The following is a 12590-nucleotide window of genomic DNA, read 5'->3' on the forward strand; positions in this document are numbered from 1 at the left end:
GGATACGCAAAGAGAAAGATGCAACGAGGAGAGACGTACACGCGTGTGTCCGCTCCGCGCTCTTTTTTACGTCGCGTCGGAGCGGCTTTTTTACATAACGCCTCGTGATATTTTTGATGTACGACGTCTTGCCGTGGAACGACGTGGTTCTGCGCGTGGTGTTGTTCGCCCTCTCCGCTTTCACCCTGGTGCGTCGTAAACAAAAACGGTTGCCGTGGAGTTCCCGGGTTCTTTGCGGTTGCCGTGGAGTTTTTCACGCGTTTTCCCGCCGCCGTTCATCCCCTTCGTCTCTCCGCGATCTGACGCGTGCATATACCTGTTTTGCTTCAAGCACGGAAAGTGTAAAAAGTTTAGCTAAACAGAGAACATCGCGTTTCGGCGAGGTTTGTTGACTTTTTTCGGGAATTCTGCTCTCTTTGGCCAAAATAATATATTCACTTGTACACGTTTTTCTTTGTATCTTTTTTGTAATATCTGAACAAAGCCTACTATCGTGATTTTGTATATATCTTGTACGACGCAACAGTTTTCTTTCCCAGAATAGATAGATACGATGCTTGAAATACCACGTAGTGCGCTTCGAAGGTATTAGTCACCGTTCTGTTATCTTTGTTAACCGCATGACTGTTCGATTACTTTGCAACCAGCGACACGAGAATTCTCACGTGCCTTACGAAAGGATTCTCTCGGTAAATTTTGCGCTAAATTTCGCCGACAGATTTCTAGAACGGTCTTCTGGAAGCCGCGGCGAGTATCTGCGCGCTCGTTCCTCCCTTTCAAAGGTGTCAAAGCCAAAACCTCTTGACACGCTCCTGCCCGAAGCGAACTCATCCGTGTGTGCATGTATGTGTGCGTGTGCGCGCTGCCAGGTTGCCACGAGAGAAGGGAACGACAGGATGAAGGGATGGCAAGAGTGAGAGGGATATAACGGTTAGGGTGGAAGAGAGGGAGATGTTCATGCGTGGGAGAAGAGAAAGGGATCGAGAGAGATCAACCAGCTGTGTATAGAAAGAGTACGCGTTTGAGAGGGACGAGGCGAATCGTCGACGAGGATCGTTGCTCCCTCGCAAACGAGAGAGAGAAAGAGAGAGAAAATCCAGGGGGGTTGAACGGTGAAGAGGGATAAGACTGGCGCGAGAGTAAGAGGGATTATATCGGTGGAACGAGGACAGCGCGATATACCATCGAAGCTCTCTCACGCACACATGTACACGTCTGAACACACACACATACATTCACCGGGCCGTCAAGCTCGCGCACTACAGACTCTGCCAGAGAGACTCCCACCACGAACTTTTGGAAAAATCAATAGAATACAAGAAAAGCCCATGGTGCGTCAGGCGAATCGGAGCCCTCTCTCCTCTGCCTCCCTCGTCTTTCCCTTCTCTCTCTTTCTTTTGCACCCTCTCTCTCTTGCTCTCTCTTTCTCTCCCCCTTTTCTCACCCTCTCGTCCACCACTCTTCCTGCCCCTCTTGCCACATCTCTCGCGCGCGCGCGGTATCCGTGTTGCCCGCGACAAAGAGAGGGTAAGCTCGCGTGTATACACTGGCGATCGACGGAGATAGGCGGTATGCGTGCACGCACGACGGCCAAGGACGGAGATAAGGTCGAGAGAAGGGTTGGCGGGGATGGTTGGGAGGTATACACATGAGCATGTGTATGTATGAGTGAGATTCTCCGAGCGTGTCCGATAGTACTCGGGCAAGTTGAAGGAAGAGGGAGCGAGATGAGAAAAGATGAAAGGGAGAGAGACGACAAGCGTGAAACGTGCTATAAGCACGTTTTGGTTAAACGGAGATGGTGAGAGAACGAAGAGAGAGAAAAATGTGTCCGTGTGCGCACATGCTTAACAGATGAGGCGGTCGGAAAGAGAGAGAAAGAGAGACAGAAGGGGGGAAGAACTCGTTGTGAAGAGAAAGGGAGATGAGGATAACTCGTGGGCATGTGCGACTGTGCGTACCTAAGACGCACATAAGTCCCGTCGTTAGGTCGAAAAGAGAAAGAGAGAGGAGTGTGTGTGTGTGTGTGTGGTGTGCGCGCGCGCATGTGTGAGAGAGAGATAGAGAAAAAGAGAGAGAGAGGGATGTGTTTGTCCATATACGTGCGCATGTGAAAGGAAGACAGGAAAATACGCTGTTGGGCCGAGCTAGCCCGAGAGGTTACGTAGGTTCGTTAATGGGCAAGAGACGAAGAGCAGCATGCAACGAGATGCATAGGAAGAGAGAAAGAGAGGGAGGGAATGAGAGAGAAAGAGGATTTTGCGCGCGCGAACATACCTTGTTCGTGTTGGAGCACCGAGCAGAAGATTTGCACGGTTCAACAAACGCCTCTCTCTCGCTTATGTATACGTACAAAACTATGTATGAATCTCCTGGGGGTAAATCGCACGTGTACATAGGACGGTGCGTATACTGTACGCGCCCGGATGCATATATATATATATATATATAATATATATATATATATATATTATATATATACATATATATTGTGTATGTGTGTGTATATATACACATATATATATAAGGATACTCTGTTACATATAGGGTACATCCCTGACCAATCGCAGCTCCTTTTAACTATGCGAGCAGGTAGAAAGTACTACGTTTGGCAAAATTTAGCAAGTTGAAATTAATCAGGATATCGTCGCGATAATCGCCTATCGTTTATCTTGAATACACATCGCTTAATCATTTAATTATCAGATTAATATATGTTGCATTATAATATGAATATATATGATAATAGTACATATTTAGTATATGATTAATTTTTTGGTATAATTTTTCCATTTAAAAAATTGCATCTCCAATCATTCTCCAATTATTTATTTCAAGCGATTTTTAGTTTGATTGACTAGGAACACCGCGTATATATCCAAGCACAAGGAGTGAAATGGGACGCAGGAGGTTCGAGATGTTGACTTTAAAAAGACATCTCAAGTGTATTATCGCCTTTATCGCTCCTGGCGCAGCCCCGAATGTGTGATAAATAAAAGGCTAAAAAACAAACAACAACGCGAAATAAAGAATTTAACGGATCGGAAGGCGAAAGTATATACCTTTTATTGTGAAAAAGCTTTATTTTGCATATTCAGATAGTTAAAAGTACCTGTTAAATCTTTAAAGTCTTAATGTATAATAACTCGATTCGCGATCGACGGTCCATTAACATCATTATTTTATAAAATCACCTAATTTATTATCAAGTCTTAGTTTAAGACACGATGATTTGCGCGGCGAAAAATGACTCTCGATTCGAAGTCGTCATCATGTTGCATTCCTGATAACGTTAGCGCTCTCTCGGATTAAAAAACCACCCAGCCACCTTAATTCGCGGCGAGAAAAAAGACGGAATGTGAACCGTCTCTTCCGAGCACACCACTGACCAAGAGCGCGAACCGCGAACGTGCGTTTTCTCTCGAAACGGAAACGAGAGCCGGGACGCGACGCGGTCGGGATCCCCATGATTGTGGTAGTGCAGATTGCTCTCGTGTGCACCGCCTGCCAGTCACCCACGTTCCTGACACCTCCCCCGTCTCTCCCCCTCGCATCCACCCGCATTTTTCTCTTCCGGTCATGTAGGATTTTCCTCGATTGCAAGGAGAAAAAGCACGTACACCGAGGGGGTTTCTACGATTCATTCCTTCACATAGATCACCCCGTGGATCGCGCGATGATTCGAAACCGGATGACGTGCAATATTGCATTTTCGCGGATATGCAGCGAACAAGTTGTACCCGAAGAGTCTAAGATAATGGAAGTATATTCTAACGAAAATTGTTGTGTGTGCTGGAAATTGTTTATTTTTTTTAATCGAACGAAATTGACACGAGGAATTTTTCTATTCGCGGATTAATATCGAAATTCTCTTAATTAAGCAAGAGTGTTAGAATAATATATTTGACACATAGCTGAAGAAAAATATTTGTATGTAGTCGTCGCCAAAATGCATTATTAATTGAAACAAATGCGTTCTACCGCGTTCTATGCGCTTTCATTAGAGCACACTAATGAAGAAGTGTCACGAAATAATTAAACTTATGATGATGAAACGTCATTCTCTTCACAATAATATTCGTACTATTCGATTTTAATATCTCATAAGGGTCTGTCTCGTCTTAGAAAATCACAGAGGATCTGCATCTAATTCATTAAGATATACATTCGACAGTATCATCCCTTCTTTTAAACATAAATCTTGCTTATTTGGAAGGGTTTCAATTTTATCAGCATTTTTTTCTGAAACGTCCATTTAAATGATCTCGCAAATGACGCGCGAAGGAGGCTACGACAGATCCAAACGGAATTGCAGCTTGGCTCCTACTAAACGGAACTGACCCAGCTTCGCGGCTTTCTACCCTTCTCTGATCTGCCTCACCCTCTTCTCACTCTCTATCTCTTGTATCGCGTACCTTCTCTCTCATCCGGTCTCTCATCTTTCCTCGTTCCGCATTCGCGATTTCCGTCTCGTTTCCTCCTCCTCGACGTTCTCCCCCGCTCTCTCGACTCTCTGCGAGGCACCCTCGAGAAGTTTCAATTTATACGGAAAGTCGTCATGAGACCGAATGCACAAATACGTACGCCGCCGTCGCTGCCGCTACTAGTCCATTCATATCAGCTGGCACGATGTAAACACGAGAGAATCGTGGCACAGCGAAATGTAGCTTTGCACCGCGAATCATCTTCAGCTGATATTACGAACGTTATACGCGACGTGCTTTAATTGGCTTTCAGTTAAAGAGATATATTATATAGGATTTTATGTAAACTATTTCTCTCGCGAATCTCTAAAAAAATTTCGCGTCTGATAAATTCTTAATAAAGATCGAAATTACATTTCTATTATAAGAATAAACACACTGGGTTCTCTCGAGTAATCAAATTTTATATTTCAGAAATATATTAAATGTAAATATGTTATATAATATATATAACATAATAGAATTCTCTGTTAGAATCTACTCGGATTACACTCAATGAATATTTGAAGCACTGAGTTGCTTAAACACTCGAATTGCATTCCATTAATATCTAAAACATTGAAAGAAAATCTACATTTCTCCCCATTGAAATTTAAAATACATAATATTGTAAATTTTATTCAAATTACATTCTATATAAATATTGCAATTATATATATATATATTTGATGAATACATTTCCGACATTATATACTTTGAATGAATATTCAAATTTATGAAAATTCACGGGAAACAATCCTGCGTCGCGTTCGGCGACGACCGATTGGATTGGAATGCGAATTGCATCGCGATCGCCTTTGATACCGCGCATCGATACACGTCGGAAAAAAAGCGAAAAAGCGACGCGGGATCGCGCGTGACCATTCAGTTTAAAGACCTTGAGAGGCACGCGGCGAAAAAGAGCATTCTTTTGCTGCCACCGACAGCGAGAGCTGGCGGCGTTATGGTTGACGCCCTTTCTCGGTAGAAGTTGGTGAGAGGGCAGGTGGGGAAGGCAGGCCGCGAGAACACCTGTCGTTATAAATTACCGCGATGTGTTACGAGTAATGTGGGAGGGTGTCGCGCTTGCCTTCCTCATCCCCGTCAGAATTTCACACCCTTCCATCTCGCGTTTCGTACATATATCTGTATGTGCTCTTGAGCCTGGTTAAGTAATAATTCTGCAAACATTTTGTGCAACAAATATTTGGAAATATATTACGATCGAAAATATACCAAAACAAATGAGAAGGGAGTAGTTAAGAGTATCGAATAATGACATTTATTAGACGTCGTAGAAAAAAATTAATAAAAGGGATGGAAAATATGATTGAATGTGTCGAAGTATAAATGGAGAACTTGAAATGTTCTTTGCGTCATTCTTTTCGCTCGTATATTCGGCAAAAGGCAGGTTCAATATTTAAGAGATTAAATAGTTAAGGAATCCAGGACACGTGTTCGGACGAGAAACTTGGATCTCGCGACAGTAGACGACGAAAATTCGCGAAACCTCGATCATCAAACTTACCCCGTCATTAGCAGACACGAGCGTGGAAGGAGACCGAAATCCCTGCGCGCGAGAATCTCTCTCCGTTTCCTCGCGTAATGGAGTGAGGAATTATTTTCGAGGGTGGGTATTATTACGAGCCGAGAGAGAGAATCTCCGCGCGACGTTATCTCGGGGCGGGCCGAGGTAACCCCTCGCCGCGGCAACGAAATTCAGAATACGTCACTGGTGTCAACCCCCGCGCGGCAGGCAGAGGGGTCGTGCACCCTTCTCTGTTTGTGTGTGTGTGTGTGTGTGTGTGTATAAACGCACGCGCGTATGTGCGGATCGCGGTGTATGTGTGGCGGTGAGAGGAACGCGCGGAACGCTTTATGAATGGAATGTTTCCACGCCAAGTGTGGCGAGAGAGGCACCCGTGTGTCCCGCGTGTAAACACAATAATACCGACGTTTCCATTCATCAGGTCGACCCCGGCGAAGCGAAACGACCTCGAGAAGTGCCTTTGGAGGCGCCATGTGAATCGTGTGTGTGCGTGTACACGCATACACGCATCGCGTCCGTCTCTACCCTCTCCGAGAGTTAGATTTTTTTTATTTTTCGCGTGCTCTCCAACCCCCCTTCGCGAGACTATTTAAAGGGCGATTCGAATCTCGATTGTGCCGTCGTCAGCCAACCTCGATTCATTAATCGCCCCTACAGCTGTTTCCACCGCAAGGGCCAAGAAATTCTGGGAATCCGGAAGCCGATTAGGTCAATTTGATGATTCTTGAATTTTTTCCTTTTTTTTAGAAGATATTGCAATTGCGAATGTAACTCAATTAATAGAAAAAACAATTGTAGGTATTGGCGAACGCATTAATATCTGACTTATATTCGTAAATATTTAATTACTATAAAAGAATGAAAGATTTAGCAAAGGGGGATAATGTTATTCGAAATTTGGAAGACAGGATATTCTGTTTTTTATAAATACTAGACCAACATAAGCGCGCGTAGCGCAATTCCTCGATTTTATATAAAAAAGAATGATATTTTTATATAAAGTTTGTTTAAACTTGATTAATATAATAATAATAAATTTTTGACAGTTATCAGCTGATTTCTACATCATTCCTTTTAACATAAAATCGAGGAGTAGCACGCTTATGTTGTTCTAGTGCTTTTCTAAAAAAAAGCCATGTTAAGTAGATTCTCGCAAGTATTGTTGCCTCCTTTTCGCGATGTTGATTAGCTGTCTCCATTTGCGTTTTGCGTTATATTCATACCATCGAGAGATTGTCATCGCGGTTAATAGTTTGCCAGTTTGTCCAAAATAAAATTAAATAAAATAATAATGTTTTAATACTATAAATTCGATTAATATTTTTGACAGTTATCAGCTGATTTCTGTCAAAAAATATTAATCGCGGACAAAGTATATATTATAACATATATTATTTATAACATATTATATAATTAAAATAATAATATTTTGTAAGTAATATAATATGTTATAATGCTTTATCCGCGATTAATATTTTTTGACAGAAATCAGCTGATAACTTTCAAAAATATTAATCGAGTTTAAAGTATTATAACATATTATTTGAAACATAATATTATTTTATTTAATTTCATTTTGGACAAACTGTCAAACTGCTTACCCTCGCAATAACAGCTGCTCGATGTTATAAATATAATGCACAACGCGAATCGAGACAGCCAATCAGCATCGCGGAAAAGTAACGACAATGTCAATAACATGCCTTTTCAGAAAGGGATATCAAATAGTGATAAAACAATAAATACCATGATAACTTTTAAATATATATAATGAAGGAGCAAATAATTTTTGCGATTACGAGTATAGAAAATAATTGCAGATATCGGACCAAATATACGAAATACATATATATATATATATATATATATATATATATACATATATACACAGAAATAAAAATGGATATGGAATCTCTAACATACATATTTATATGATTTTTTGTGGTCTGTCAAACCGGTTAAAGGCTAGATCACGTAATTTGTATTATCCGACGCACCGTTCCGAAATTAATGCAACTATGTTAAATAACACGCAATCGGATGACAAACAGCTTACTAATTTTGTTTGCGTAAAATTGCTAATGACGAACTCCCGGATTCAACAGGTCGACCGTGCGTTGGCAATACGAACCTGGTCTCTAGAACGTTTAGAAGTGTCACGTGTGGCACGTGTCCTCTCTTGTTTCTCTTTCTTCTATGCGTCTCTTCCCCAAGGCGAGACCAATCGCTATTTAAAGGGTGATTCGCGGATGCGACTCGCGTATCCTTGTCGAGGATTTTTGATCGCGCCGCCGAAAATAATTTGCAGTCGCCGACGCGGATCTTCTCGTTCATGGGGTAATTCGCCTTTTATTAGCGATAATACGTAATTGTTGTGTGATTCAGCAACAACTGCGAGACAGAAATAATTTTCCCAGGCTCGCTTATATTTTATTTCATCGATTTTTATTTGAAATAAGATGTTGGAGAGCGCGGACACGCTGCAATTACCGTAGAATGATAGGGTGGAGTAAAAGGCGGTTTCAAGGGGAACGCACACACGCCGTCGTCGATATTGAAACATTCATATGCATGCCTTACGTAAATTGTTTGGTTTCTTCTCTTATCTCTATCAATGTAAGAGACTTTTTATCTCGACTTGGCGGTGATATAGACGTAGAATTGCGTACAGGTCGTATATGTATAATTTCCCACTTTTAACGCATCAAATATTTACGTCAGATTCTTTTAAAAATTTAGAGTCGACTCTTTCTTAGTAAAAAAAAAAAAGAAAAAAGAAAAAGGAAAAGAAAAAATCCAGAAAAGCTCATAACTGCAAAAATATTTGCAACTGAATCTTTTTTTACGAACCGAGCTTCATAGATAGAATTAAGCATTTAAGTCGCGCTTAATCTTTTACTTAAAGGGATAAAAGATATTAAGTCTCACGTGCATTTTCGCGTTACTCACGTCGCTGCATCGTGACGATTAATGCGATAAATGCGCTAAAATGCACCGTCGACGAATGAGACGACGGGCATCACGCCGGCTTTGCAGCGGACATTCATTTTGTAGCGCATCTACATTTCTTATGACTTTATACTTAATTCAGGTCCTCGTAGACTTCCGGGAAGTATTACGAGAGGAAGAGAGGAATACGCACACGCTACAAGTACATATGTACGACAGTGCGTGAAGCTCTATGAGCGAGGATATATATATAAATGTACTGCATGCGTATATGTGTGTTTGTGTGTGCCATGTGCGCAATATTACGTCGCGATCAAGAGCATATCTACTCGTCGCCAAAAGTACTCTCTTTCGAGAGACTACTCTTCGACACATGGCGCGGTAATATGAAAACCGTGTGTTTACCACGCGGCGACAACTCGCGAGAGGGGTTGGCAGAACGAAAAGGAAGGAGGGATTAATTTAGATTTAATTTATATCAAGCCGCCCCGCGACTTTAATTTGTTTTTCTTTGAGGCAAGATTTTTGCGCGCGAACATATATATATATATATATATATATATATACGTGTATATGGTCGTATACATACATACACACACGACGCGAAACTTTCCATGTTACGGGACGGGCTCTGTCAATGTTGCGAGTTACGTTCACCCGTGGGAAATCTGCTCACGGATGCGGCGCGATCCAATACATTTTCTTTATACACTTTACTCTCGTAATTACGAAATAAGCAAACACCCCGGATTATGGAGAGTCTCTCCGTCCGCGTGTCTCTCGCTTCCGGTGCTGCCTCGCTGATGCAATTCTGCGCGTCCTGCATATTCTCGCGACAATCATTCAATCATTTTTAATTACGCCACGAACGACACGAGATTTTTTCATTTCGAGATAAGATTCATTTTCGATAATTTTAAAGATGACATATATAATGATCACGCACACATAATTATGAATATCGAACAAATAATGTATATATTTTGTGAAGATAATATAAATAATTATATATTATATATATATATAAAGTAATTATATTCGAAACAACATTGGAATATTTTGACGCGTTAATTAACATGTACACTTGCAATATTTACGATACTGTTTGACATCATAACTTTATAATTATCTACTCTTTTTAATATCGAGAGAGAAGAGTTTGAAAGGTTCTTAATATCTCTCAAAATTACAGATATGAAAATACAAACATTACAGATATGAAAATAAATCGAATCTTTTTTTTTATGTCACGATTTTTGTTCGCAAATTCCAGAAAAATCAAGAGTCCAAGAAAAATATCAAGAGAAGAATATCGAATCGCATCCAAAGGAGGTCGTCGAGGTCACATAAAATAGTGAGCGTTTGGTCCATAGTTTGTGCCATAGATCTGGGTCTCCTCCAGGAATCATCTCTGAAGGATGTCACCATCGCGAGTTACTTGGAATTGGATTTTCTGCGTATTACGAAGAACGCGGAGGGGAAATCCTCCGATCTCGAGGATGTCGTATCCGATCGTACGTCCGCGAGTATCTTTGGTAGTACCTGGCCGTTCATCGACCCGGCGCGAATTACGCGAATCACTTCGAGAAAGTCCGTCCGAAAACGAAGCAAGAGGAGAAGATGGTCGATGAGGCAAAGGAAACGAAACGTAGATAGGGATATCAATGACGACGCGACGACGAATCTTTCGATCGAGCGAGAATCCCGACGTGAAAGTCTCGGGGTATCAAGCGGTGACTCGACGGGATTATCGAGGAACAACTTTTCGTTGACGCAACTTCACGCTCGGTGGTCTGATCGTGATGAAAATCGCGAGCGTTTGTCCGGAAGTTACGGATCGGTCGACGACGACGAAGGAGCGATGTCGGAGACGAGCTCGAGCGAGATCGCTCAGATTGATTATTCCGGTGCAGGATATTCCAGATTCTACACGCCGAGTTGTCAAAAGAAAGAGTCGCAAAATCGAGCGGAATTGTCGGAATATCCCGATTACTTTTCAAACGTACTGCGTATAGACGATAATAATATCGAGGACGACGATTTTGACGTGACGTCGAATTGGTTTGTTCCCATCGCGCAAAGCACGAAATTAACAAAAGACGTTCCGCGCGAAATTAATACGCGTACATCCGTTAAGAATGGAAACACTTTGGATAGCATGGTCGGGAGGAGATCGTCGAGAAAGAAGAATCGTCGTTTAAGCAGCGAGTATCATTTCGAGACTGCAAAAAAGAGAAAAAGCAAACTGTCGCGACGGAAAAAAAAATCTAGAAATTCCGTAACGAATAGTGATTACAACTTGTCGCGAATTTCTCGCGATTCGGAAGAAAACTCCCCGGAATGCAAATCAGACGCGAGAGGCGGCTTCGCTGTTGACACGCGTGATACCACAAAAATTGTACCCGAACGTTGTGATTGTAATGCACGGCGACATTCTTACAATTTTACGAATGCCGCCTGCGCGTGTAAGAGGAATTTAAAGAGCACGGCCACCGCGATTATGCGGGATATTCAGGCGCACATACGTAGCGCGGAAATTGCGAAGGACGTCGAAAATATTTGGGATTTCGCGATTTCCGCCGATAATCCGGACTTGGAGCCGGGCGATAAGGATCTTAATCGTCGGGATATTTCCATGGAATACGATTGGATCGGATTGGAGGACAACGGCGAGCTTAACAACGGCGAAATATCGTCCCAGGAATCGAAACGATCGAACGATTTGACAGAATCGTATATTAACATTAGCGCGAAACGCAGGCGTCGCAAGAAACGATTAAACAGACATACGATCGACTGCAAATTTGTCGACAGAACGGAAACGGCTTATCGTAGTGTCTTCCACGAATGCATCGACTTCGATTCTCCGGTAGCGACATTCTCTCTGAAAATAAACATGGACGAGAGCTGGAGATCGGAGGACAACGATAGCGGCGTCGAGATGATCCACTCATCTTGGCGCCGATCGATATCCTTCACCGAAGAATGCGATAACGAATGTGATAGCGCGCTACTACTGGCACGGAAGATTCTTAGCGACGATTTGGCGAAGGGTGAAAAATATTACGACGACGAGCACGAGATATTGGAAAGCACGTGTTACAAATATTGCGAAACAACGGATGCTGCTGCGGCGATTAGTAGGGACACTTCTCTTCACGATTCGTGTTCGGATGAAGAGGACGCGAAATTTGTAAATCAACACGATAAAACAAAGAGTATAATCACGTACAAGAAAAAGGGCAGGAACAGGTCTTGGAGATCGGTGGGTCGCAGTTTCGTCAAGAATGAAAACGACAATGTCAAGGTGAGCAATATTCTAATATTTTATAATTATTATATAGTTATATGCAAAAGTTGATCACATGTTTTAAAAATTCCATAATACTCTTTTTAATACGAAAATAATAAATATATATAAAAAATTACGTATTTATAATAATATATTTCTATGAAGTATATAGTAAATATATTTTTCTAAACGATACTCTTTAAAATTTTCTAAATAATACTCGATTAATTTTGCAAGTCACAGTAGATTAACATAATCCCTTTCTAAAAAAGGCATATTACTGACATTGCTGTCGCTTTTCCGCGATTGGTTGTATCGATTCGCATTGTGCGTTATA

The 12590-nt window shown here is 41.7% G+C and overlaps 1 protein-coding gene across 3 annotated transcripts in view; it reads left to right on the forward strand.

The window, feature by feature from the left end:
• Dnmt3 (DNA methyltransferase 3) overlaps positions 1-12590 on the forward strand; it is a 140809-nt gene that overhangs the window by 119982 nt on the left and 8237 nt on the right. For 2 of the 3 annotated variants that reach the window (XM_083043664.1, XM_083043665.1), the window contains one exon: positions 10235-12268. In XM_083043664.1, the coding sequence (XP_082899790.1) occupies positions 10235-12268 (2034 nt within the window). Of the gene's footprint in view, positions 1-413; positions 1802-10234; positions 12269-12590 lie in introns of those variants that run through there. The other variant, XM_083043666.1, reaches the window with a different exon arrangement.

Source organism: Prenolepis imparis, unplaced genomic scaffold, assembly GCF_030444845.1.
Source record: "Prenolepis imparis isolate NDT839.2.m4 unplaced genomic scaffold, iyPreImpa1.0 SCAF_8, whole genome shotgun sequence".
NCBI lineage: Eukaryota > Metazoa > Arthropoda > Insecta > Hymenoptera > Formicidae > Prenolepis > Prenolepis imparis.